The sequence below is a fragment of the Macadamia integrifolia genome, unplaced genomic scaffold, assembly GCF_013358625.1.
Source record: "Macadamia integrifolia cultivar HAES 741 unplaced genomic scaffold, SCU_Mint_v3 scaffold1248, whole genome shotgun sequence".
Taxonomy (NCBI): Eukaryota; Viridiplantae; Streptophyta; class Magnoliopsida; order Proteales; family Proteaceae; genus Macadamia; species Macadamia integrifolia.
The window spans coordinates 29,419-53,750 of NW_024868130.1; the positions used below are offsets into that span (position 1 = coordinate 29,419).

Consider the following 24,332-nt stretch of genomic DNA (forward strand, 5'->3'; position numbering starts at 1 on the left):
TCAGAAGGAAACATCTGGAATTTGGAGTTGGACACAAGGTGTTCTTGTGGATCTCCCCAGTTAAAGGGATGATGCGGTTCGACAAGAAGGGAAAACTTAGTCTGAGGTTTATGAGACCGTACGATATACTGGAAAGAATCGGATTAGTAGGTTACCAGATAGCTTTACCACAAGTGTTAGAAGGTACACATGATGTCTTCCATGTATCCATGTTGAGGAAGTACATTCCTGATCCAACTCACGTCTTAACTTACACACCCCATGAGTTGGACAAAGATTTTGCCTACGTGGAGTATCCAGAGAAGATTGTTGACCGGAAAGAACATGTTCTCCGCAACCACACCGTTTCCTTTGTCAAGGTGAAATGGATGAACCACCCAGAACAAGAAGCATCCTGGAAGCAGGAAGCCAAGATGATGAAGCAGTATCCTAGATTGTTTGATTTTCCAAGTGTGTCCAATTTCAAGGACGAAATTCTTGTAAGGTGGGGGGAATGTTACACACCTAAACAAAATAGGGTTGTTGAACAGAAAAACAAACATTTATTGGAAATTTCTCGGTCCCTAATGATTCATATACATGTTTCCAAACTTTTTTGTGTGATGCTGTTTTAGTAACCTGTTATTTGATTAACCGGATGACTTCTTCTAATCTCAATAATCAACCCCCTATATCTATTGTGTTTCCAAATTCTTCTTTGCTTTCTTTGCTGCCTTGGGTTTTTGGATGCACACGTGTTGTTCATAATTTTCAAGTTTCAACCTCAGGGTGATAAGTTATCTCACAAGGCTGTCAAATGTGCTTTTCTTGGTAATTCTAGAACTCAAAAAGGGTATAGATGTGATGATCCTATAACTCTACGGCAGTTTGTCAGTGCAGATGTTATATTTTTTAGAATACACCATACTTTTCTGCTCTTAGTTATTCTCTTGACACAAATTTTAGCTCCCCTCCTATTTCTATTCTTGTGACTTTGGATGTTGTTCCCACCACCACCTCGCCAGAACCACTGCAAGTGTATCAGTAGCGTAAGAAACAAGTGCAGTCAAGTTCGGTTCTTCATGCTTCACGGCCCACTACACAATCTAATCATCCAATTGAAGCTCCTCCTTCCTCATCCTCTCTTGCTGACTTACAAGTTGCTCTTCGTAAAGGTACCCACTCTTGTATTCAAAAGTCTATGACTGCTTATCCTATTGAAAATTTTGTGTCCCCATCCCACCTCTTCCATCTCCCTTGCATAGCTTTACCTTGTCCTAATCTACTAACTCTCTTCCTCAAACCCATCATGAGGCATTATCTCATCCTAGGTGCGAAGTGGCTATGGATGCGGAAATAGATGCCTTGATTTCTCGCCATACATGAACTCTAGCAGATTTACCTCTAGGCAAAGAGCTAGTGTAGTGTCCTTACGAAGCCCATTTGGTTGCAAAGGGTATACTCAGACCTATGGTGTCAATTACCTTGAGCTTCACCTATCGCTCGTCTGGACTCCATCCGTGTGCTCCTTTCTTTGGCTATGAACTATGATTAGCCATTAGATTAGTTGGATGTCAAAAATGCTATTTTATATGGTGATTTACATAAGGGGTAATATATGGAGCAACCTCCTTGGTATGTTTCTTAGGGAGAGAATGCTCACAAAGCTTGTAAGTTACACGAGGCGATTTATGGACTCAAGCATGCATCTAGAGTTTGGTTTGATAAATTCAGTTGATTGTTACTCAATACAGGTTCTCATAGTGTTATTCTGACCATCCAGCGTTTGTCGCCAGGATTCTAAGGCCATTGTATTGGTTGTGTATGTCGATGATATTATCATATTTGGGAATGATGCATCTGGGATTACAAAAGTGAAATCTTATTTATAACAGCATTTTCAGATGAAGAAGTTAGGTACCCTCAAGTATTTTCTTGGTATTGAAGTGCTTTGGAGTAAAAAAAGGTCCCCTCTTTCATACAAAAAAATATGAATAGGATCTTTTGTCCAAGACTAGTATGTTTGCTTCCAAACAAGTTGATACACCTATGGACCCACACCAAAAGTTCAAGGCAAATGACGGCGAGGAGTTTGATGATAACCACTAATACAAAAGATTAGTAGGGACACTCATTTACCTTAATGTTACTATAGTTAAAAATTTTGCTAATTTTGACATGCCTTAGGAGAAACCACCAATAGTTTAATTTTGGTCAAAATTTCACTAATTTCGATCACAAAAATGCACATTTTTTGTCAAAATTTTATTTTCATTCGACCCCGAAATTGCCAAACGAAACTCACCAAAAAAAAAAAATGCATTGTTTCGATTTTGCTAATTTCGGTCATTTTTGTTTGACCATAATGCAAGTTTTTGAACCTTGACTATTACTAGACCAGACATCATTTTTTGTTGGGGTTAAGTTAGTTTATGGAGTCACCTACAAAGCTTCACTAAGAGGCAGCGGCCCTAACTTGTTATTGTCGTTTATAGTAAATTACACCCTTTCTCATAAAGACCACTTACTTCCTGGAAAGCCAGCTCCTTATTCATTTTCTACTACACATGTTTTCCTGTTACCTACGTACCCTGCTTGTACATAGCCTTTATTTCCTTGAAGAAAACATCCGGTCTAACCATAAAGCTTTTTGTCACAAAAGCCTATTTCCCCTCGTGTCAAATATTAAAGTATCTTTAAGGCGCTCCAGGAAAGGGGCTTATTTACCAACCTAATCAGCATAATAATATGCTTGGATATTGTGATGTAGAGTGGGCTAGTGTTGATAGTGATAGGTCTTCCACAAGTTGTCGTACTTTTATTGGTGGCAATCCTGTCACATGGATAAACAAGAAGCAAATAACTATGGCTAGGTCCAATATTGAAGCTAAGTATAGAGCTATGGCTCATAAAACAGCCAAGTTAATCTGATTGAAATCATTTCTTAAAGAGTTTGAAGTTTCCAATTACAAAATCTATGATGATGTTTTTTGATAATCAAGTTGCTATCTATATTGCCAGTAACCCAATGTTTCATGAAAGGACCAAACACACTGAAGTTTATTGTCACTTTGTGAGGAATGCAATAATGAGAAAATTGATTGACACCCCGTTCATTTCTTCTGCAGATCAATTGGGTGATATGTTTATCAAACCTCTATTTAGTCCCACACTCCCACCTTCCGGAAAAGTTGTACCAAGTTGGGCATGGGTGATTTATATGCTCTAGCTTGAGGGGGCGTTGAGCCTTTACTACCACTTTGAGGTATTCCTGGTATTCTAGTATGTCTATAGGTGTTTGTGTCTGTTTATATTAGTTGTTGTCCTTGTAATTTTACTGTTTTAGTCTTTATTAATATCTTGTAGGGTCTGTGGGTTGGTCAGTTAGACAAGCCAAAACCCTCTGTTTTCTCCCCTCACCTTTCGCTCCTTTCTCCTCTTCCTATCTACCTCTCTTCCTTGTTTCCATACATGCTGACCTCCTCCCTGGAGCTTGATGCGGATCCGAGGGAATCGGATTGCTTCGGGGCCCACAATTAACAATTAAAACAGTTCTCAAAGAAGTAAGGGCAATTTTGTAATTTCTGGTACAATTTAGGAATCTTTTGAGTGAAATGAGTGATTAGGGTCTTATCAGGAATTAAATATAAAGAGGAATCAATTCTAGAAATAAAGAAAGTAGTGGGGTTAAACTGAAATAACAATTGGAAGAGAAGGAGTATTCTGAAATTACCAAAGATAAAGGAAATATTAGAACACAGGTTTAAGAAAGAAGGGGTTTACTGTAAATATAATTAATTAGGGAACTTAAGAATAAAAGGAGAAGGTCATCTTCTTCCTTCTCAAGCTACTAACCAGATGGCGGAAACCTCAGAACCGTGTGGAAAAGGAAGCTGCTTCAGTTCTTCTCGGAAAAGCCAAAAATTCCAGGCGAAGGCTGGAAACCTTTTGGCCTCTTGATTCCAAGAGAAAAACACTTCAAAACAGCAATCAAAGGGGAGCAGCACATGCTGAAATCAGATCTGGTGGTAGCTTCAGGTAACCTGAGTTGCAGGTTTTTGTTTCACACAGCAGGAGTCACCTTCAAGCCTGATTTTCAAGGGTCAGGGTCGCCTTTGGGAGGGTTACCTTCGACCAACAGCCCACCCCAAACAACTCACGCACAGCTGAGTTCGAAGCATTCCAATCGGGCTGCAACTGTCGCCCAGAAAAAGGAAAATAAAAAACCCAGCAATAATAATGAAGGGGAAGAGGAAGAAATAGAAAAAGAAGTAGGAGAATGAAAATAAGAGGTTAGAAAACTACAGAAAGGGAGGAAGAGAGGATCAGCAGTCATGGATTCAAACCCATATTCTCCAACTTCATTCAATTATTCAAAATTCTAAAACTGAAATTTCTCCATCGAGTACATGTCCAATATAAAGAAAAAAAATAAAAATTAATGGCAACTAACTTAAAATGGAAACTAATATAAAATTAGAAACTAACTAATTTCAAAGAAATTGTTTCTAAAACAGAAAAAAATCAAATCAAAAGATTTTTTTTTTTCCCTAAGTCCATCGTGCAACAGCATCAGAACTGCTACACTAATAATTCAGCTCATCTTCATGATCCTAACCATTCAGCTCTCATACAATAAATCATTATTATGTCTCCATAAAGAACTCTTTAACTCCTTGGAAGTTAGTTAAGTTAGCCACTCGAGGTGTTCAGAATTCAGACCGCCCCCCAATCTATGGAAAAGATATTTAGTTTCTCTCTTTTCAAGGCAAGGCTTCCATTGATCACTGGCTTCCTTTATTTATTCTATAAGCAGCCAAAACAGCAACCTTTACTCCTGTGCACATTAAAGATTATATTCTGTGTTACAATTTTCAGTTGTGACTTGTGAGAGGACCATTCAAAATCACAGGTAACGGGATGTTGAGTTGAACTATAAGCTTCATTGTTTAATGCTGACAATATGAATTTAATATAGATGGTAAAAAAAAAAAAAAAAAAAAAAAAAAAAAAAAAAATCTAAGCAAGTGATTGCACGTGACAATCAACAGAACGGGGTTAGGCACATGTACCTATATGATACATGGATGAACATATTGCCACATGTGCCTATGTGATACATTCATAGGATCATAATACCCATAAACAGGATTCTTTCTTAATCTGATCCTTTATGTGGCTAGGTATCACATAGGTGCCAAATTAAGCTGGCCCCTATGGACATGCAATGGATGACTCATGGGCCAAAACACCAATGTACTGCAAACTCAGGTTCTACAAAAGATACGGTAAATAAATAAAGAAGTTAAATTCAGTTAATGCCGCTTTTGAATGTATAAAGAATGAGTCCAAAATGCCAACCCACGCGATTGAAACAGCCAAGCAATCAACTGTGTTTGACTCTGCAGATGTCAGGTTGGAGAATTCTTGTTTTACCCACAAATTTTCAACCCACAAAATGTCAATTAGGGGTTGGGATAAGGCTGAGATGTGTTGTTGTAAAATGTCAATTAGGGCAAGTCCTAGCAAAAGATTACCTTAATTTAAATGCCTAAATAGATATCACAGGTACATGATGTTGGACAGTTCCCTCCACCCCCACCCAAACAAAATGATGAGAAGACGAAGTCATTAAAAGGAAAATATCAAGTTCAATAAAATCAACTTGGATTAAGCAGAGGGATCTGATGGTTGCCAATTCTAACTTCAAAAGACCAACTACATAGCTTAATTCTGCCAAGTCACATGTATCTGTGGACCATATGGACCTATGCTCAGCTATTTTAGTATCATTCAAGACATCTAGAAACCAAAACCACAAGAAGCATTTATTATGCCTCCCCAGAGAACAATATATTACATATATGAATATATGATTGAGGAAAAGTTCATGATAGAAGAAGTATTCTGAACAAAAGTTAAAAATATGCATCAAGCGAAATACCAGAAACAACCAGAACCGAGACAAAATACAGTAATAGGATTAGAGATGAAAAACTTACTGGAATTCCATGAACTTAGCAACTATGCCCTATAAAAACCAAAAAACACTGTTAAACACCACAGTATGAAGGGATAACACTCAACCTATGTTTCCTATCAGGAAAAACGTGAAAAAGTGGACCATGACAAAGAAAATAAAAGTCGGATGCAACTACTAACCAAGTTGAGCATTAACTGCAACACTGCAACCTCTCATCGCCAGTGCAAAAGCCTCCAGAACCACCAAACCATGGATCAGATGTAATGGAGTTTCACAAAAAAAAAAAAAAAAAAAAAGGAGGACAAACAAAACAAGGGTTTTTTTTTTTTTTTTTTTAATTTAGCCACTACCTTGATATGAACTGTGATTATTAAATATAAAATATTTTTTTGAACTGTGATTATTAAATTTTCATTCTTTTTCTTTTCTTTTCTTTTTTAATTTGGGAAGGTGTACCAATAAAACTATAACATATTCCATATTAAAAAAATTAAACCTGTATTTCTACACATACATGCACGCACACAATGCAGGAACATGTACATGCAAACAGATATGAGAGCTCTGATAGGCACGGAAAAAAAAATGGACCATTCGACTTCAGGGTTGCGAAATTCTTCTGGTCAATTCCTCTAAGTCTGAAGAATGTTTAAGAGCCCAATTGTATAGTTAAAAGCATGCAATGCAGTTTCAAGGGTTTCACAGTAAGCTGCCCAATAAACAAACCAGGGTACCTTCTTTTGGTTGCCTTCTAAGCATCTAAAGCAGTGATTGTTGCGTCATAGCCCTGGATGAAACCCTGAACGAAAAATAGAATTAGACCCCAGGACCCAAGTGATTAGGATAAATGAAAAGAATGTAGACACCAAAAAATGCAATATCCAAGTATCCACCAAAAATTGGAAGGATGAAATCCAATGTAACAAAAAGATGGAAGCTATCTGAAAGGAAAAGATTATGTCGAGTCTATCCTTTCCAAAAGCCATAGGAACACTTTTCACAACCTCATAGAGTTTAATTTAATAACTAGCATTGGTATGAATTTTCTAATGCACTAAAGCCTGCAAAAGATTGCAGCAGACTGTTTTCAAACTTGAAACAAAAATTTCAAGGGAGGATAAATGTGATAAATCTTCACAAAGCCCATCATTAAGAATGATTACAAGAGATGTAAACGCCTTTGGCGAGTTGTCTTACAATAGAAACAGAACCCATCCCACTGAAAGAACCGCCATGTAGGAAGGTCTTCAGACCAAACATCATCATCTTCGCATTTCATCCACGCCAATAACTCTGTGTCGATCCCTCTTAGGCCATCACAGAGAGATAAAGACAGAGAAATTCCCAATGATTAGAGAGCTGAAAATAAATTGAGATCATAATGTACATGTATCTAGCTCAACAGCATTTCTGGGGTCAGAAAATCAGCATCTTTGTTCACTTGCCCGTGATGAATGAATGACTCAATGCTTGAGATACTGTTAATCTCTTCTCTGGATCTAAGACAAATATTTTTTCTATAAGATCTTTGAAATTCGCCAACATCTTCGGATCCTCACCAGGGGAGCTTGTAATTAAGGAGCCAATGTCTTTTTGCTTAATATTGAGAAGCAGCCTCTTCACAGTCTGCAGACATAGTTTATAAGGCTAAATTAAAATGAGGGCAATGATGCCTTCTTTCTTTTCTTTTCTTTTTTGGTTTGGGGTGGGGGGGGGGGAGGTGGTGGTTTGCAGTTGTAGGAAAAACAGCAGATACAGTAACTGAAACGTAATCACTTCAGATTTAGTTGACAAGTAAATTCTCACTTTCTTTGTAACAGGATCTTCTTCAGTAGCATGAAAATTCAAATCCTGATCAAAATGCTGATGGATAAATCCACCCTGCAGAAAAAGCAAGCAATGCTGAAATCAGCACAAGCAATAAAAATAAAAATCATAACATATAATAAGCAAAAGATATTAATTACGATGGAAGTAAAGCTTCTATAGCGAATGGTTTATACACCCCTCATGAGGGTTGCAGGGAATCTACAGAAAACAAAATAAAAATTTCAACCTTGCGGAGCATCTTCTTTGGAAAAGGACCCTTCAACTCCATGTGGAGACGCAACATGTCATTATTTGATGGGCCTGGAAAAAGGACTTTTCCCGAATAAAGCTCATACAAACAACAACCAACGGACCACATATCCATGGGATGATCATATGGCAAGCCAAGAACTGCAGCAGGAAAAGAAAATTTACATATTTTACTGACAGAATCAATCAGAAAACAAAGATACAACAAACACATACGCCCGCCCAAAAAAAATAAAATTCAAGGAATATGAAACGAAGAACTTACTTATCTCAGGAGCTCGGTAAAAGCGGCTCACAAGATATGGTGTGATCTCATTTTTCCCAGCGAACATGGCATTACCAAAATCACAAAGCTTCAACACATTTTTTGCCTCATTTACCTGAAAGGGAAAACATACCTATGTTAGAAAATCATATGAGAAACCACCCCAGTAATGGAAGAATAATTTAAACTCACCAGCATATTATCAGGCTTTATGTCACAATGCAGGACTCCACAGTTCCGCAGATGCTTTAATGCAATAAAAAGCTGTTTGGCATATTCTCTTACAGCTCCTAGATTAAGGCCAATATTACGGCCAAACTTCTTTAGTACCTCACGAAGATTCATATGAAGAGATTCAAAAACCAAACAAAGATGATTCCGGTACTTGAAACTTGAGAAAAATCGAACACAATGGCGCCTATTCTCAGGATCTGCACCAGCTAATTTCTTCAATATTATCAGCTCTTCTAAACCTGCCTTGTACCTGTGCATCAAAATACAGTCGAGAGTAACTTACACTATCCAGTTAAATTCAATATTTAGCTAGAATTAAAACAATCTGGGAGCAGAAAGGGTTACATCAACTCACATAGTGTCATTATTGCGTATGATTTTTATAGCTACCTCTTCAGGATCACCCTTCCCAGACTTGAGGTCCTTTGCACGAACTACTGTCGAAAAAACACCTTTCCCATGAGCTGCAGTAACTTCATACCTACCATCAAGTATTTCTCCAAATCGATAGCCTGCACAGAGAATATGTGAATACCATGAATAGAAGATACTAAAGTAAAATTCATGCAAAAAATAGGTCAACCCGAAATCCAGTTGCCAACACCATATTAGTTCTGCCGGAATCTGATAAAAGAAAGCAAAGAACTGTTGATAAGGGACTTACTGTAATAACCCTCTGCATCATCCCAGTTGTCATGAAGACCACTTCTTTCAAGATGCAAACCATCTCCTTTTCCCTGCAAAAATCACTAAGCTTGAGGATAACTGTTCACGACAAAATCAGTGGAGAACAAAAGTCATGCAGGATGTGGGGGAAGAGGGCGAGGATCCATTGTACCAGATAAACAAATTATAATACAAGTGGGAGTATTATAACTCCACTACCACATTATTATGCATTTTATAGCAAAAGCCAGAAAAAATGACAACCCAACCCGGGGAAAGTAACAACAAATTTTATAAATATCCAAAAGAAAAAAGCCAATAAGAGCGAACAGATAAATGAATAACCCCAAAAAAATTAAAATAAAAAATGAAAAACAACAAAGAAATAGCATTTCCATAGACAGTGCAGTCCTAGATAAACCATTTCCAGTTCAATAAATCATTGAAGCTGCACCAAACCATCCTCATATCAGAAGATGAAATTTTGCATGAGCCAAGAGGGTCCTTCTGGTCAATTTCAAGACAAATGGTTTTCCCTTTAAGGCAGCCCACATGGCTTTTCCAAAGATCCAACAGACTACATCAGATCAAAGAGGTTTTCTTATAGGGCATCTGAACTAGATACGTGATTGAGTTCTTATATTTGATCTACAAAATCACCATGCTATAATAGCAAGCTTTCTTTTCTTTAATAATTGCAACACCAAGCAACTTGTTGGACGTTCAGCATAAGAATGCAACAGTTTCTCTTTTTTAAGCATAATACGTTCATTGCAATCAAATTTGAGTTTCACCAAGTTTAGTTTTCTGAATGTGATAGCGTCGATTGTCTAATGGTTCAGATGTTCATTTGGAATCAGATTTAAGCTTCATCCACTTTAATTTGTTATTCATATTAAGGTGCAGGGTTCTCTTGAGGGTTAACTGTTGTATTAAACTCCTAAATCCAGAGTTGCATTCAACTTTTTAACACAATAAATCTCCCAAACTAGGAGTGATGTAGATCGAGCTTGCAAAAGAAGGGGGCTATTGGTTCCATCAAACCAAACCAGTCAGCACCAATGTTGGCCCATCAAGCTAACCCAAAACCAGAAATTATTGTTCACATGAGCAGTGCCCATGAACAGTGATTTGGCCTTTTTTTGGGGGGTTCCTTTTTTATTGTTTCTTTGTTAACAAGTAGTCAAAAGTCAGATTTAGTCTCTAAAAGGGTCTTTTATTTCTATGTTTATTGTTTCTTCGTCTTCAAGTTTTAAGTTTTAGCAATAGAGAAGTCTAGTTACTATTTTCCAGTTGTTTCCTATTTTAGATCTTTCTATACAATTGAGTCATCCTCTACCATATAAAGAAGCATTAACACAAAGACATAGATTGATTAATGAAATTGCTTGTGAGCTATGCTTACTACTTTGGACCGAGATAGGTTGTTCATCAACTGAGAGAGTTGAGGGTGAGAGTCCCGGGCTGAGCTAGCCATCCCTATCCCCCCCTTTCTTCCTCCATTGGTTCTCACCCTCTTCCCTTTTTTCTTCTTCTATTTTTTATCTTTGTCTATTGCTTAAAGTGAGATTGAAGCCCTCTAAGATTGCTGAATAGAAGACACACACAACCAGGCTACTGAATCCTTCCGGGAAGAAATTTCAAGTGTGTATCTCCCAGGCCAGATCTCTGATTGCTGCAGGATTTTAGGGGTTTGTTGAGGACCTTAGGCGGACCACTCGATCCAAATTTGAGGATCATCTGACGCTTCCAGCTCAGGTTCTTGAAGAATTACCAAAAGTTTCCATTTTTCTTGCAACCAGCAAAAGTCTCAATCTGCCCGGCATATTTTACTCGACTTTTAATGGTTTGTTCCCCCATATAGGATCTCCATTCAATTCAAATTTCAGCCCCAACAGAGCCCAATTTGGTGAGATACAATTTATGCAAGTTTCAACCTACTGTTCGTACTGTTAAATCTGATCTATTCTAAGTCTTGCTGGAGTTTATGATGGATCCTACTGGGACTGATAACCTTGGTAATTAGTCTGACATCAACGAGACCCTCTAAGAGGTCTTTGCCTATTTTCTGTCACTAGTTACTGAAAAATACTATTCCTTTGTTGGTTGATTTTGTGTTCTATAAATATCTTCATGAAAATGTGATCACATTCAACCAACCATAGGTAAAAGTCCCAGAACTCTCTATATATGGTTCAACACTGCAACCTTTATCTATCTCGCAATAAATAACAAATTTTATAAGAAAAATAGAGGATAACATACAAAAGAATTTTTCTGTTCATTGCTGGATTACAAAACACATCACTATGAAAAGCATCCATGAATACCATTAAAATTCATTTTTCTAACTGCAATCACTGAAAAACAACAACAAATGGCTCATGTAGGACATGTACAAATTACAAGAAAAAAGAGAGAACATGGGACTATCAGCAGGTCCAATGTGGCTCACTTGACCATGCTTCCTCAGGCAGGACAAACCATATGCTTGGATATTAAAACCAGTTTTCCATCATACACATTTTTTGGAAAACTAGTTCAGCTTTCTATTATCTACATTAAATGTTCAGCAAGCAAAGAAGAAGCCTTCAGTCAACATTCTGAAAAGACTGCAGAAACTGAATACAATTACAAGGGAGAGGAAATAGAACGACACCTACAGTTTTACGAACTCCAGCAGGTGACTCTCCGAAAATATCATCACAGAACATATCCGCTGATCTCTCACTCTGCACAAATTGGTGAAAATTGTGACTATGAAGCTGTGGAAATTAACATCTTAAAGTAATCGTAGCTATTATATCCAGGCTAAAAAATTAGAAAATACCACCCATGGAACCATGGGAGACCAGATTGGGGTTGAGATTCATGCAGAACAAGCTTATACACGTATGCAAGAAATTTCGAAAACATCCAATTTATAATGGGTCATCTACAAACCTTTGGAGTCCCATCCCCTAAACCCCCAGCACCAGAAGTATTCTCATGGGCCAACATTCCATTACGTGGAGGTGATTTCCATACAGAAAATGTAGGATCAGGGACATCAGCCTCGGGACTATCATTCCTACCCTCAGGAGCATCAGATGTAGAATTAACTGCCTTTGGAGAAAGTTTCTGTTCTGCAGCCTTGTCAACATTGAGAGAACCATTCTCCTCTGATCCAAAACATTTATGGTTTAGTATGAACAATGAATAAAGGCCACAAAGAAAGCATTCATAAACTAAAAAGAAACTCTGAAACATCAAAATATAAAAAACACAATTAGCTTGGAAGTTGATGACACCTTTAGTTGAGGTTCGACCATGTGGTTCGACCAGTTGCTGTGACTGCTGTTGCTGTTGTTTATATTTCTCTAGTATGGCTTGCCTTCTTTTTCTGCTCTCCTCCTTAATTCTGTCAACATCCTCTTCTTCTTGTTCCGCTAGTTGTAATGAAACCCTATCCTCATAGTCTTCTTCTACCTCTTCATCTCTAAAAGCATAGAGCAGCATATAAGTAATATATATAAACTAAGCTGGGATACATCCAACAATTACATAACATTGTATACCTCTGTGGTTTCTTGTCACGCCTTTCCAGATCATCAATGATACCGGGCACCTTAACTGGATCTTTTTTTCCTCTCCTGTAGTGGCAATCCAGTTCATGTTTCAATTGCCTAGAATCTTTCGACCTATCTTGACCACCATATGCATCATTATGACCATCAGATAGATGTCTGCCCACCCTATCACTCTCCCTCTCCCTACCTCTCTCCCTCTCCCTCTCCCCCACCCCACCCCTATTCCTGTACCTATCTCTCTCCTTGTCCCAGACCTTCTCCCTGTCCCTCTCCCGATCCTTCTCCCTCTCCCTCTCCCTCTCCCTGTTCCTACCTCTGTCTCTCTCTTTATCACTCTCCCTCCCCCTACCTTTATCCCTATCTTTGTCCCGAGTATCCCGAATGCCATGCCCAGCCTCTCGGCCACTGTATCTGCTGTAGCTCAGCTCTCTCTCACTATCCCTCACCCAGTCCCTACTACTATGTCGATCTTCCCTACCGTATCTTACTCTTTTGGAATCAAAATTGTCTGTTTCCCTCTCTCGTGAATCAAACGGTTCAATTAGGTCGCTATCATCTTTGTGTGATTTCCCACTCATCTCATGATGGACCCCATCCATTAAAATACTTCGGGACCGAGATCTCCTATCTCCAATGCTATCACGTGACCTTGAGCTGTTTCTGTGGGACTTGCCAGAATATTTCTCGTTATATGGAGAGTATGATAAAGTCTTGTACTTGCTCCTTGTATTTTCAGGTGAAACTGATTTGTTCTGATCCCCTGAACCATTTCTCTCTTCATCAATTGATTCGGAAGGCAGTCTGGACTCATATCTCTTATAATTATGCAATTCTGTTTCCCTGCTCCTATTGGTTCTACCACCACTGTCCTCAATCTTTCTGTTCCTACCCTGATGAACATCTTCTCTAGCTGCTGGTGATCTTGACCTAACATACCTTCTTGAGTCATTTTCATCAGACTCCCTATAATACTTATCCTTTCTAGCACCTTTTAGAGGGGTTCTAGAGCCCCTGTGTTGGCTTTCATCCTCCTTATGGGATTTGTGACCAATATCCCCATTTTCATGGCTCACCCCACCATTCCTGGGAGACATTTCACCTTGTATTTCACTCTTCTTGTCCCTAGACCTGATGCTTTCAGACCCAGTCTTCAGTGCACCTATTTCCCCCAGCTCATTCCTGGGAGACATGTCACCTTGTATTTCCCTCTTCTTGTTCTTAGACCTCATGTTTTCAGATCCAGCATTCAGATCATCAATTTCCCCCACCTCATGCTCCTTCACACCAAATGCTGAATGTTCAGTCTTTGAATCCCTCAGATAAGAAACCTCAACACTTTTCACCTCAACATCCTCCCCATCAGAATGTAGACTCAGATGATGCTCAAACTTGTTTCTGGCGTTCACTGATAAATCAGATGTAGCATCACCCCCATAAACTTTCAATGTCTTTGAACTTAGAGCATTTTTCTCTATACTATCATCAGGCAGCGAACTGAGGCTTGGCTCGAGTTCTTCTCCAAATTTACTAGGATCACCTCTCTCACCATGAATTCCCTACAAGACAAGATAATAAAAAATAAAAAATAAATAAACAAAACTATAAATGGCAGTGAAATATTCCCACAAACACAGAACATATTACACATGAAAACAGTTCTTACTAATTCATAATACCGCACTTTGGTCTTCGGGGTATGCCTACAAAAACTTCAACTGAGCATCTACAAAGACTACTGGATTCGGTTTAATTGGCAACCGTGTACTGCGACCAGGTGTCACTAACTTATAAGCACATACTAATAAAAAAGCAAGACAACCAGCGCAAATTGCAATAGCATATATATACATTGGACGAAGGTAGGGTTCCCATGAACCACCTATAAACCCAGCGGGAATAACATTCTTAATAAACCTTAACAAGGTCTCAGACCATATCCAGATCACGTTGCAAGAAATTCATCAGAAATTCTGAGATAATGAAAAAAAAAAAATTAGTGGGAAAAAAATTTAAGATTTCAAAACCGAAAACAAATTCGAATTTCATCCAATATGAAGAAAGATAAGAGGGAAAATTAAAAACTCACCCGATCCCGATTATTCGATATGCCAACGACTTCATCCGGCTTAATCTCACCAGACTCAACATCAGAGTCCATTTTATTTTTCGAAACCTCCTTATGACCGACACCAAGATCTTCCTCTTCTTCGAGAATTTCACCCTCTTCCTTCTCGTCATCAGGACGTGAATTAGAGCTTGGCGCAACAGCAGAAGCAGTTTCGTCTTCTTCATACTTGCTATCGTTATCATGTTTACTGCTGCGATGTCGATGGCGACGTCGATGATGGCTGCTACTGCTGCGGCTCTTGTGGCTGTGCTTACGGCGCTTTGACCCCTCCTCTGCTCCTTCATCAGGTGACCTTCGGTGTTTCTTTCGAGTGTCTAGTTCATCTGCGGCCATGGCCGTTGAAGGAGTTGCAGAGAAGTTAGGGTTTCGGTAACTGAACAAATAATGGAAAGAGGTAACAGGGGTAAATAGGAGAGAGAACAAAACCGTATTCTCGAGTCTAGAATGTAAGGTACGCAAAGGGTTAGAATTATTTATTCAGAAGCACATGCCATTCATCCCCAAATTTGGGGAAATCGTCTCTTCTCTTGAGGCTTGAAGATAGGGTGTTTGGTAACGGATGTAATTCTATTCATTAATCTATATCTAGGATAATATTCCGCATCGCTAACCGGGATAGGCAGTTTCTGTGTTTGGTAACGGGGATAGGCATTTTCTTGTGGGTAAAAAAATGGATTTAATTTGAAGGGGGTTAGATATGCCGTGGGTTTTTCTGGAGTACAACCAATGGGAGATTAGAGATATGGGGGACATTTTTAAGTGGAGGAGCATAAAGATAGACACAGATTTAGGTATACAAGTGGCATACTCAACATTTTCTCTCATTTAAAATCTATTAGACATGATCTATACAACTATTAACCAACTTCTCTTGTAGAATTAATGACGAGCAATCAGTACATAAGGCATTAAAAGTAACTAGTTTGCAATCGAGGTGTTTGAATGGCCTTTTTCCTTCAAATGACCTCCCTATTTATGTAACCTTCAAGAGAAGAATCAAATGCAATGAGAAGAATGATGACGAAGAAGATCACTCTACCAGTCACTGTGCAAAATCTAGGACTTGTACGATTTCGGAAAAAGCAAAAATTTGTTAGCTTGGGGTAAATTGGTGCAGTTACATATCTGATCACTATCATCAACTAAATAAATCAATAGCCAACTGACTCAGGTACTCAATCTGAGGGCTATGGTTGGGTTTGTGAATTCCTTAGCCATGTGTGGATCAGGTGCTTAATCCGATGGACTATGGTTGATTGTACGGCTTAATTCCTGCCACTTGGAAAGAAATTCTCATATTGGAAAAGATATCCTTAGTGTAGTGGACTTGAGTAGTAGACATAGGATCTTAGACCCGAATAACTCTAAATCTCTTATATGGTCTCTTGTCTCTTTCCTTATATCTCCATTGCTCTTCCTTACCTTCTTCCTACTTGCCTTTTCATTGTACTTGCTTTGTTTGTTTTCATTGCTTGCAAGTAGTTGAAATCAAGAGCCAGGTAAGCTAGCAGAAAAATAGTCATACATTGTCAAGTCTACCAACTTTTCTAAGTAGTAATAGCAAATGGCCTTGGAAGGTTTTAAGTTAGAAACAGTAGTCACCCAATTCACCACTTCTCAGGTGGTGCTATTCGATGTTGTTGGGTCCATTTTAGATATTCAATTCCTTAATCGATAGGAATTTGAACATCTCAAATATTCATCGAATGTCAAATCGAATTCGAATAATTAGTAGATTACTCAAATACACTTTCGTATATTAGTTCTTGGTTTTCAAGAGATATTTATAATTTAATATAATTAAAATAGATTTTAATAATATTTTAAGGGAAGAATGCTATCTGGTCACATGGCCCCTACACCAGCAAGTATTTTCACAAGGTAAGGCTGTTATTTTGCCCCCTTTGTATTTGGGCACAAGGGCCATGTGATCATGTAACATTCTTTTCCTCTATTTTAATTCCATTCATAGAACCAAGCCAATTAATTTTGACATTTGATCTTTTTGCTATTTGGTGGTGCACCTCAAGCTCAGATTTACATTGGCTATATAATGTTGTTGACAGTAAAGCCCTTTGCGTCCTAAATGAGTTGTACTTATCAAGGGTGAATTTGGTATCTAGAAAGAGCAAGCCAAACCTCCCTCTCTTTCAATCCACAAGGTCGTGCCATTAATTTATCCTTGTTAATTTATAAGAAAATTGCATGCTTCAAAAGGGTTGTTGAAGGTTGGCAATGTTTTGTTTTGGGGGAAGCAGTGAGAAAAATGTAGGGTCATGTTATTCATTATTAGCAATACCTGACCCACACTCAAACCATCAACATCCTTATTTTCAATCTCTCACCCCAACCCCAACACCCCCCCCACCCACCACCAAAAAAAAAAAAAAATCTTGCTCTACCATCAAATTTTCTTTTGGGAACCCCATTTAAATGCCTCATTGGAATAGTCCATAATTTAAGCCACGCTTAGCTAACTCCCCATTGGTTGAGTTGTACACCTCATGGATTAGCCATGCATCAAATTTTAAATCTCATCTATTATATACTCCTCTAAGCTTATCAAGCTAGTCCATCACTTTTGAGCCACGTGGACAATTGACTATTGCATGCATTGTACAACCTATGTCTTGTTTATTTGATGCAGAAAAATGAAGGTGTGAATAAAGAGATGGGATACTTTGAAGGTTTTCTATAAAATTCTAAAACCAAATCTATTTATTTGCTTAGATGATAAAAGTAACAACTTTTTTTAGTATGTATTAACGGCTGAAGTGCATCAAATGCTTTACCTGCTTATGTGGCAAGATCTTGATCTCAACTCATCTCACTCTTCTTCAAAGCATAGTTGGGAAAATAAGATTTTTTACTAGACTCAGCCCTCTTCAAAACTTAATAATTAATCAGCGCAGCTCCCATGAAAACATCAATATCTTACATAATTAGTCCAAGAGGAAACATTTTTGCCAGGAATGTACTTAAAACAACTCCTTTACAATCCTCACCAAATCACATTGGACATATCTAGCAGGAATTGCATTCCAAGCAACGATCTCTCTCTCTCAGGCATTCTATCGACAACCTAGTGTGCAGCCACAATAGCATGACAAAGACCCATAAAAATCAATCAATGAAGTCTGGATATAAACATAAGAACTAAAATGGTTTAGATAGAATGGTGCATCATGACAAGACCTATAAAAATCCAACAACGACAGTCTTCTTTGTTTTTTTAGGTGATTAAGGTCCTCCACTTCAATTTGGATAGAATGATGCATCTGTATGTTTTCCACTGGAGAGAATAACATTGGTGGTTAAACTTGATGATCAGGGTCGGTCTGTCGGTCGGTGGTGGTGGTGGATGTGGACGGAGGGACTTGGCTGCCGGTGGCAAAGATAATGAAGGCATGAATGTGGATCAGGTTTTTGTACAAGAACCATTCTCATATAGGATGATCCACACATATGGAATCCACCACAGAGTTGGTTTTTGAATGGATTCCATCTTTGTGGATCAGCCCGTACGAGAATGGTTCTCGTACAAGGACTTGATCCGCTCTCTGAAGGCATTGCTATTGGTAATGCCTGAGCCCACTAAAAACAAGTTAGGAATGGTTCGTCAATGGAAACCAGAAAAAAAAAAAAAACAACTCCTCTTTTCACCTCTCCTCTATTTTATTTTTTATTTTTTTTCTTATTATTATTTTTTTACTTCAAGGGCCTATTGGCTATTACATTGTAGACCTACATAGGGCTAAGTACAAACCCAATTAAGAATCAAAAGAGGGGCCCAAGGCCACAATTCTTGGAAAACAAGGAAATTGGTGCAAACCGAGCACCCATGCACTTGAGAGTTATCGTTCAAATGACTAACAATTAGACAAGTAATCCTCTAAGATCTGCAAACCACCAAGCCAAGGTCCAGGTGTGCCTCTCTCCTGTATGCACTCTGCAAAGATTGCTTCTTACTCATGTCGTCATTTCACGCTTCAGAAGTTTTATAATTATATCACATGGAAAGAGAGAATTGAGACCAAACTTCTTGTACTTGTCATTACGTATTCACTAGCTAAGGAATTAAAGACTTAAAACCAAACCCGAATTGCAAGAGAAATTACCAAGGAATGGAAGTGAAAATTTTCAAAATTGATAAAGAAACTATTGTAATCATTATCCCATGTGATTGCATAAACTACTTAAATCTCTTCCCGTATCTAATAATGATTTATTTTAAATATAATTCTTATTTTATTTTTAAATCAAAGAGGTTTGGATACAAAATAAAGTGAAATGTAATAACCAAATATGGAATTATTCAGACTTGGCCGGGTGGTTGGTGCCATTCGTTGAAAATGATGGCTTGAGGTCACTCCTCCCTTACTACATGATGTATGTAAGGGGTATCAAAAAAGCCTAGTTAGCCCAAACATGCCCTAGCCCGCCCTGAGCTTGAACAAGGTCTAGGTTGAGATTTCAGCCCATAGGGTGGGCTAGGGTTGAGAATATCAGGCCTGAGGTCGGGTTGGGCTAGGCTTTGGGTTGAGGTCTCAACCCAACCCTATATGTTATGTATATAATAATATAAATATATTAATTACTACAAATGGGAACTTATAGAAAAAGGCCCACAGAAAGTCTTTCGTTTTTCACAATTTACATATATACATAAAATTTGGTCTTTGGCCTCAGCAATCCATCAAGATCAAGAAATCAAGTAACCAATAGTGCTAGGTTGGGCTGGATTTGATTAAGCCTGACCCAATCAGGGTCCATCAGGGTCGGGCAAGGTAGGGCTTAGGTTGAGTTAAGAGACCTTAGGGTTAAAACCTAGCCCAACACGACCTATTGACACCCCTGTTGTATGCCATGCACCGTTACTGTTTTTAGTGCGACCTTGTGCCTCGCCTAGGCCCCTTGTGTGTCTCACCCCTTAGAGAATGCCAGTATTATAGAAACACCCCCTCTCTTTCATCAAATTAGACTCAGACCCCCTACCGTCAGTCGCCGTTAAGGAATATACCTTATATGTTGATGTTAGCTACTATATTTTATTTAAATATGAAAATGCCCTTACCAAATGTGAAGTCCCTATAATGCCCATGTAATGAGTCTCATCCTCACCTTTTTCCCAAATCAAGCACCAGCGATCACGGTGGTGGGGGCAGTGGCGATCAGCACGAACTCACAGCGGTGGCAGGCAGCGGCTACGGTGACAGTGGCAATCAACACGGGTTAAACACATAGAGAGAAAGTTCCTATTGATTGTCAGCACTAGCAATCACGGCGGTGCGGGCAGTGACGATTAGCACGAACTCACAGCTGTGGCAGGTAGCGACAACGGTGACAGTGGCAATCAGTACGTGTTAAACACATAGAGAGAGATTGTTCCTGTTGATTGCCGGCACCAGCGATCACGGTGGTGGGGGCAGCGGTGTCGGCGACAACGATGATCAGCACGAACTCACAGCGGTGGCAGGCAGCGGCAATGGTGGCAGTGGCAATTAGCATGGGTTAAACACATAGAGAGAGAGTTCTTGTTGATTGCCGCTATCGCTGATGCCGATGACAGCGATTCATTCCGACGATCGATCCATCACAATATGTGTAATAGCCTTGGTTCTTGATTCTACACCGGAGGTTCGACAGCTGAGTTTTCTAGACCACTGCCATTGACACCACTCCTCCACCGCGCTAACACCCCTCCCTTTCTCTACTTCTCAAGTTCCCTAATATGGCCGATCGCGTGAGTCTCACCAAGTTAGAGAAGAAGATCCCTTATACCTGATCGATCGGCGATTGCAACCCCTTCCGGCGAAGGCTCCAAACCTTCTCCCTCACCTCCTCCTTCTCCACCGCCACCGCTGCCTCTGCCTCCATGTCTGCCACCGCCTCTACCTCCATGTCCGCCACCGACAGATCCGGGCCTCATTGGACCTGAATCAGAGAGGTCGCAAAGAGGTAAAGGTTCTGAAACAGTCATGGCCATGAATAAGAATGGGAGGAGGAAGAAGATGAAACTGAGTCTAGTGAAATCATTTATTTTGATCCAAATACTAGCGATGGAGACTTGCACGGGCACCATCAGAGGCAGCACCACTCGCCATCGACGGAATGAGCACAACTTGCCATCAACAGATTGAGCACAACTTGCCGGTAGTCTGGATCTCGCTAGACTCACAAGTTGAGGTACAAAAAAGGAACGAGGGAGAGAGTGTGATAAGTGATAAGGGTGATTAAAGGGTATTTTTGGAATAGTATAATAATGGTGTTTACTCATAAGGGTAAAATTGTCATTTTACAATATCACTTAACATAGACTGACGGCAAGGGGTCCAAGTCCAATTTGGTGAAAGAGAGGGGGTGTCCTTCTAATATTGGCCTTCTCCAGGGGTGGCATTGTAAATTACTCATAAAAAAGTAATAAGGGAGCACAACTTTTAAAGGGGTCCAAGTCCAATTTTCTTGTGAGTTTGAGCACAACTTTTAAAGGGGTTTGTAATAAGGGAGTGCACCATTTCTGGCCGAAGCCACTAGGCTGTTGTATTTTGGAGGCCAATTTACATTCACATGACTACACCAATAGGGGGGCATCTATGGTCTTAGGTAAAGTGCACATTTGTACATCTCAACCTTCATCTTCATTGATTTTTGTTCATCTTGATATTCTAGAGCAGCACTTTCCTTGACAGATAACTGATACACATCTCTCAATAGCCTATACCTAGTATATTTGAACAATAATAATATTGGGGGAAAATTTTTTCCACCATTAAAAAAAGAATTGAAACATGTAAGGAACGCATATTAACAAAAGTATTTCTTCTGTTCTATGGTGGTGATGGTGGTGACGGTGACAAATTAGTGGTTAGTTGTGGTCCAACGATGGCGGCAACAACAGAAGTGGTGGTGGTTGCGGTACAAAGAGAGTTGGGTTTATTGGGTTGTTTTTTGTTATAAATTGTAACATCATATATGTTACTCCAATGACAAAAAAAAAAAAAAAAAAAGTGTTTTTCACTCGATTCAATAAAAAAAAAAACTAGACCATAGATCACATCATACATATTCTGTTTCAAAGTTATTCCAAGAACACCATGATTTTTTTCCTTTAAAAAAAAATGTTTTTTTGTTTCTTTTGAACGGTTCCATACTGACCCTCTACACTCTCATCTACACCCACCCACCTTCCTTTTGCTGTCACTCAATGCATTGCCAATGACAATAGTTCACTTTAAAGTATCACATTCACTTTGTTAAGAACATTAAAGTAGTGAATTGGTATCTGATACCCAATAAATTATCAAGATTTGACCTGATCTTGATCACTAATCAAGTACTTAACCAAAAAAACAAAAAAAAGATTAGTGATCAGGTACCCATATTTGATTGCATTAAACCAGTGAATTGGTATATAATTACAGAACAGACCATCTAAATTTGACCTGCACTTGAAGAAGCAATATCTTCCATGAATTTTCAAGTTATCTAAATATTAAAACATGATACTACAATTTAAACATTCATGAGAAGAGGAAAGCTAACTCTCTTAGTAATTTTGATTTCTTTCTTTTTCTCTCTTTCTCATTCTCAGTTTCCAACCTGTTCTACACATATATGCAACTTTAGTTTCAGGCTTTGAAGAAGAGGAAAGCTAACTCTCTTAGTAATTTTGATTTCTTTCTTTTTCTCTCTTTCTCATTCTCAGTTTCCAACCTGTTCTACACATATATGCAACTTTAGTTTCAGGCTTTGAAGAAGAGGAAAGCTAACTCTCTTAGTAATTTTGATTTCTTTCTTTTTCTCTCTTTCTCATTCTCAGTTTCCAACCTGTTCTACACATATATGCAACTTTAGTTTCAGGCTTTGAAGCTTCAAGTCTTGTTTGGGTTATTAATAACACCAACCCGTCAGAGAAGATCAATGCTATTAGGTTGAAGTAGTGACCATCATCAACTCTCTTAGTTCCAATATTTCAACTCTGCGGTTCATCTTCTTCCTTATCTTTATAGCCATATCTTGTGGAATGAATTTTCCACATATGCTTACCCTGCTCTGCTTCTTCTCAATCAAATGGGTCTCCAACTCTTCGAGAACAAATTTAAACAGAAAATAAAATGAATATAGAGAAAGAGTTCTTAAAATCAACCAATTGGTCAAGGTGGTCTCACCTTTCATATTGAGAAGGATTCTCCATAGTTTTCTGTAACAACAATTGCAGTCAATGTTGATCTTCATCACCATGCAGATCTGAAGAAGTTAACAATGAAAATGAAACACCAATTAGAGCATTATACTAAAATTTTTTTTAATGAAAGTTGTGAGTTTTTAGGTGGAGAGTAGAAGCTTGCCTTTCCTGACATGATTGGTTCAGTGATTGAAAAGTTTGTGGAAAAGGAGTTTTGCCTTTCAGAATGAAATGGACATGGGCTTCTTAATGAGGTGGGTTTTCTCTTTATTTAATGTAGATTTGTGGAGAATCTGATTCTGTTTGTGTGTGTGTGAGAGAGAGAGAGAGAGAGAGAGAGGAAAGAGTTGGCTTTGGTTTGGTAATTTGTGGATTGGCTTCTTTGCCTTTATTTGGTTTTATTTCTCATGTTGACATTGAGAGGGAAAGGGAAAGCATCCGCTTCAATTCTTTGTTTCTACAGCTGTTGTATTCTTGCAAAACGCAAGGCATCTAGCATCTGGGGTCTTAGGAACTAAGAAACAAGGGTCATTGACTTGGTCAAGAGTTGATGGCTATTGGCTCAAGTCAAAGAATGGCTATTCTCTCTCTCTCTCTCTCTCTCTCTCTCTCTTGAGTAGAAAAAGAATGGCTACCCTACAAGGTGTATGTGTATTATGGACCTTCATTGGTCTACAATACATGGTTGGAATTTGGATTTCACTGTACTTTTTGGACCCAATATCTCTTCACTCATGATGATGAGAGAATCTTTTCATCCATTAACCACTGATTGAATTGGAAAAGAGTATTTTGGACCATGAATAAAAGACATGGGAGTTAATGACCATCCCAAATACCAATCAAAGACGAAAATATAGCTTGGGAAGAGAGGGAGCCACTCCCCAGTCCCCACCGAGTTGAGGATGTGAATTTGAAATCAAAACCGTTTATCGAAATTGAATATAATCGTTTACATTATAACTATGAAACTATTTATTAAATGGTTTGATTTTGGTTTTAAAATTGAACTGGGACTCGTTTTGGTTTTAAATTTTAAACCATTGGTAAACCATTTAAATAAACTGTTAAACCAATTAACATATACATAGTAAGATTGAGTTATTCAATGTTAAGTTTATATATAGTTCAATAAAAAAAATTAAGCTTTTATTAAACAATTAGTGAATATATATATAACAATAAATAATTCAATTCAATGTTACAATTTACATCCATTTCATTAAAAATTTTAAAGGTAAAGA

General features: G+C 38.5%; 2 protein-coding genes across 24 annotated transcripts in view; both read right to left on the reverse strand.

Moving 5' to 3' along the window:
• Positions 1 to 15,375, reverse strand: part of LOC122063187 (serine/threonine-protein kinase prpf4B-like) — a 35,536-nt gene extending 20,161 nt beyond the window's left edge. For 9 of the 21 annotated variants that reach the window (XR_006135232.1, XR_006135242.1, XR_006135235.1 and 6 more), the window contains exons 1-16: positions 14,862 to 15,374; positions 12,764 to 14,331; positions 12,497 to 12,684; positions 12,150 to 12,367; positions 11,870 to 11,938; positions 9,205 to 9,277; positions 8,896 to 9,052; positions 8,499 to 8,790; positions 8,307 to 8,421; positions 8,019 to 8,182; positions 7,769 to 7,843; positions 7,160 to 7,588; positions 6,697 to 6,761; positions 6,142 to 6,193; positions 5,982 to 6,010; positions 3,835 to 4,176 (exon numbers count right to left, since the gene is read on the reverse strand). Coding sequence is in view for 2 of the 21 variants with exons in the window: in XM_042626899.1 (XP_042482833.1) it covers positions 7,400 to 7,588; positions 7,769 to 7,843; positions 8,019 to 8,182; positions 8,307 to 8,421; positions 8,499 to 8,790; positions 8,896 to 9,052; positions 9,205 to 9,277; positions 11,870 to 11,938; positions 12,150 to 12,367; positions 12,497 to 12,684; positions 12,764 to 14,331; positions 14,862 to 15,236 (3,483 nt within the window). In the remaining 19 variants the exon portion in view is untranslated. Of the gene's footprint in view, positions 1 to 3,834; positions 4,177 to 4,284; positions 4,817 to 5,981; positions 6,011 to 6,141; positions 6,194 to 6,696; positions 6,762 to 6,956; positions 7,589 to 7,768; positions 7,844 to 8,018; positions 8,183 to 8,306; positions 8,422 to 8,498; positions 8,791 to 8,895; positions 9,053 to 9,204; positions 9,278 to 11,869; positions 11,939 to 12,149; positions 12,368 to 12,496; positions 12,685 to 12,763; positions 14,332 to 14,861 lie in introns of those variants that run through there. The other 12 variants (XR_006135243.1, XR_006135240.1, XR_006135239.1 and 9 more) reach the window with 5 other exon arrangements.
• Positions 15,376 to 22,264: 6,889 nt separating this feature from the next.
• LOC122063186 lies at positions 22,265 to 24,059 on the reverse strand. 3 transcript variants are annotated; one of them, XR_006135225.1, is made up of 4 exons: positions 23,252 to 24,046; positions 23,072 to 23,150; positions 22,731 to 22,987; positions 22,265 to 22,616 (listed from the first exon to the last, which is right to left on the reverse strand). XR_006135225.1 is itself a non-coding variant. In XM_042626897.1 (4 exons), the coding sequence occupies exons 1-3, from the start codon at positions 23,261 to 23,263 to the stop codon at positions 22,830 to 22,832; spliced, it is 249 nt and encodes an 82-aa protein (XP_042482831.1). In that variant the 5' UTR covers positions 23,264 to 24,059; the 3' UTR covers positions 22,265 to 22,730; positions 22,808 to 22,829. The 3 variants fall into 3 exon arrangements, 2 of the variants coding, with proteins under 2 accessions (XP_042482831.1, XP_042482829.1); XM_042626897.1 differs by having other exon boundaries at positions 22,265 to 22,730; positions 22,808 to 22,987; positions 23,252 to 24,059; XM_042626895.1 differs by having other exon boundaries at positions 22,265 to 22,987; positions 23,252 to 24,045.
• Positions 24,060 to 24,332: the final 273 nt, after the last annotated feature.

Excerpts from the sequence above, each read along its gene's own strand:
- LOC122063186 (XM_042626897.1), bottom strand. Across the intron at positions 22,988-23,071 it reads AATCCTTCTCAATATGAAAG|AGTTGGAGACCCATTTGATT; the intron begins GTGAGACCACCT and ends TTGTTCTCGAAG.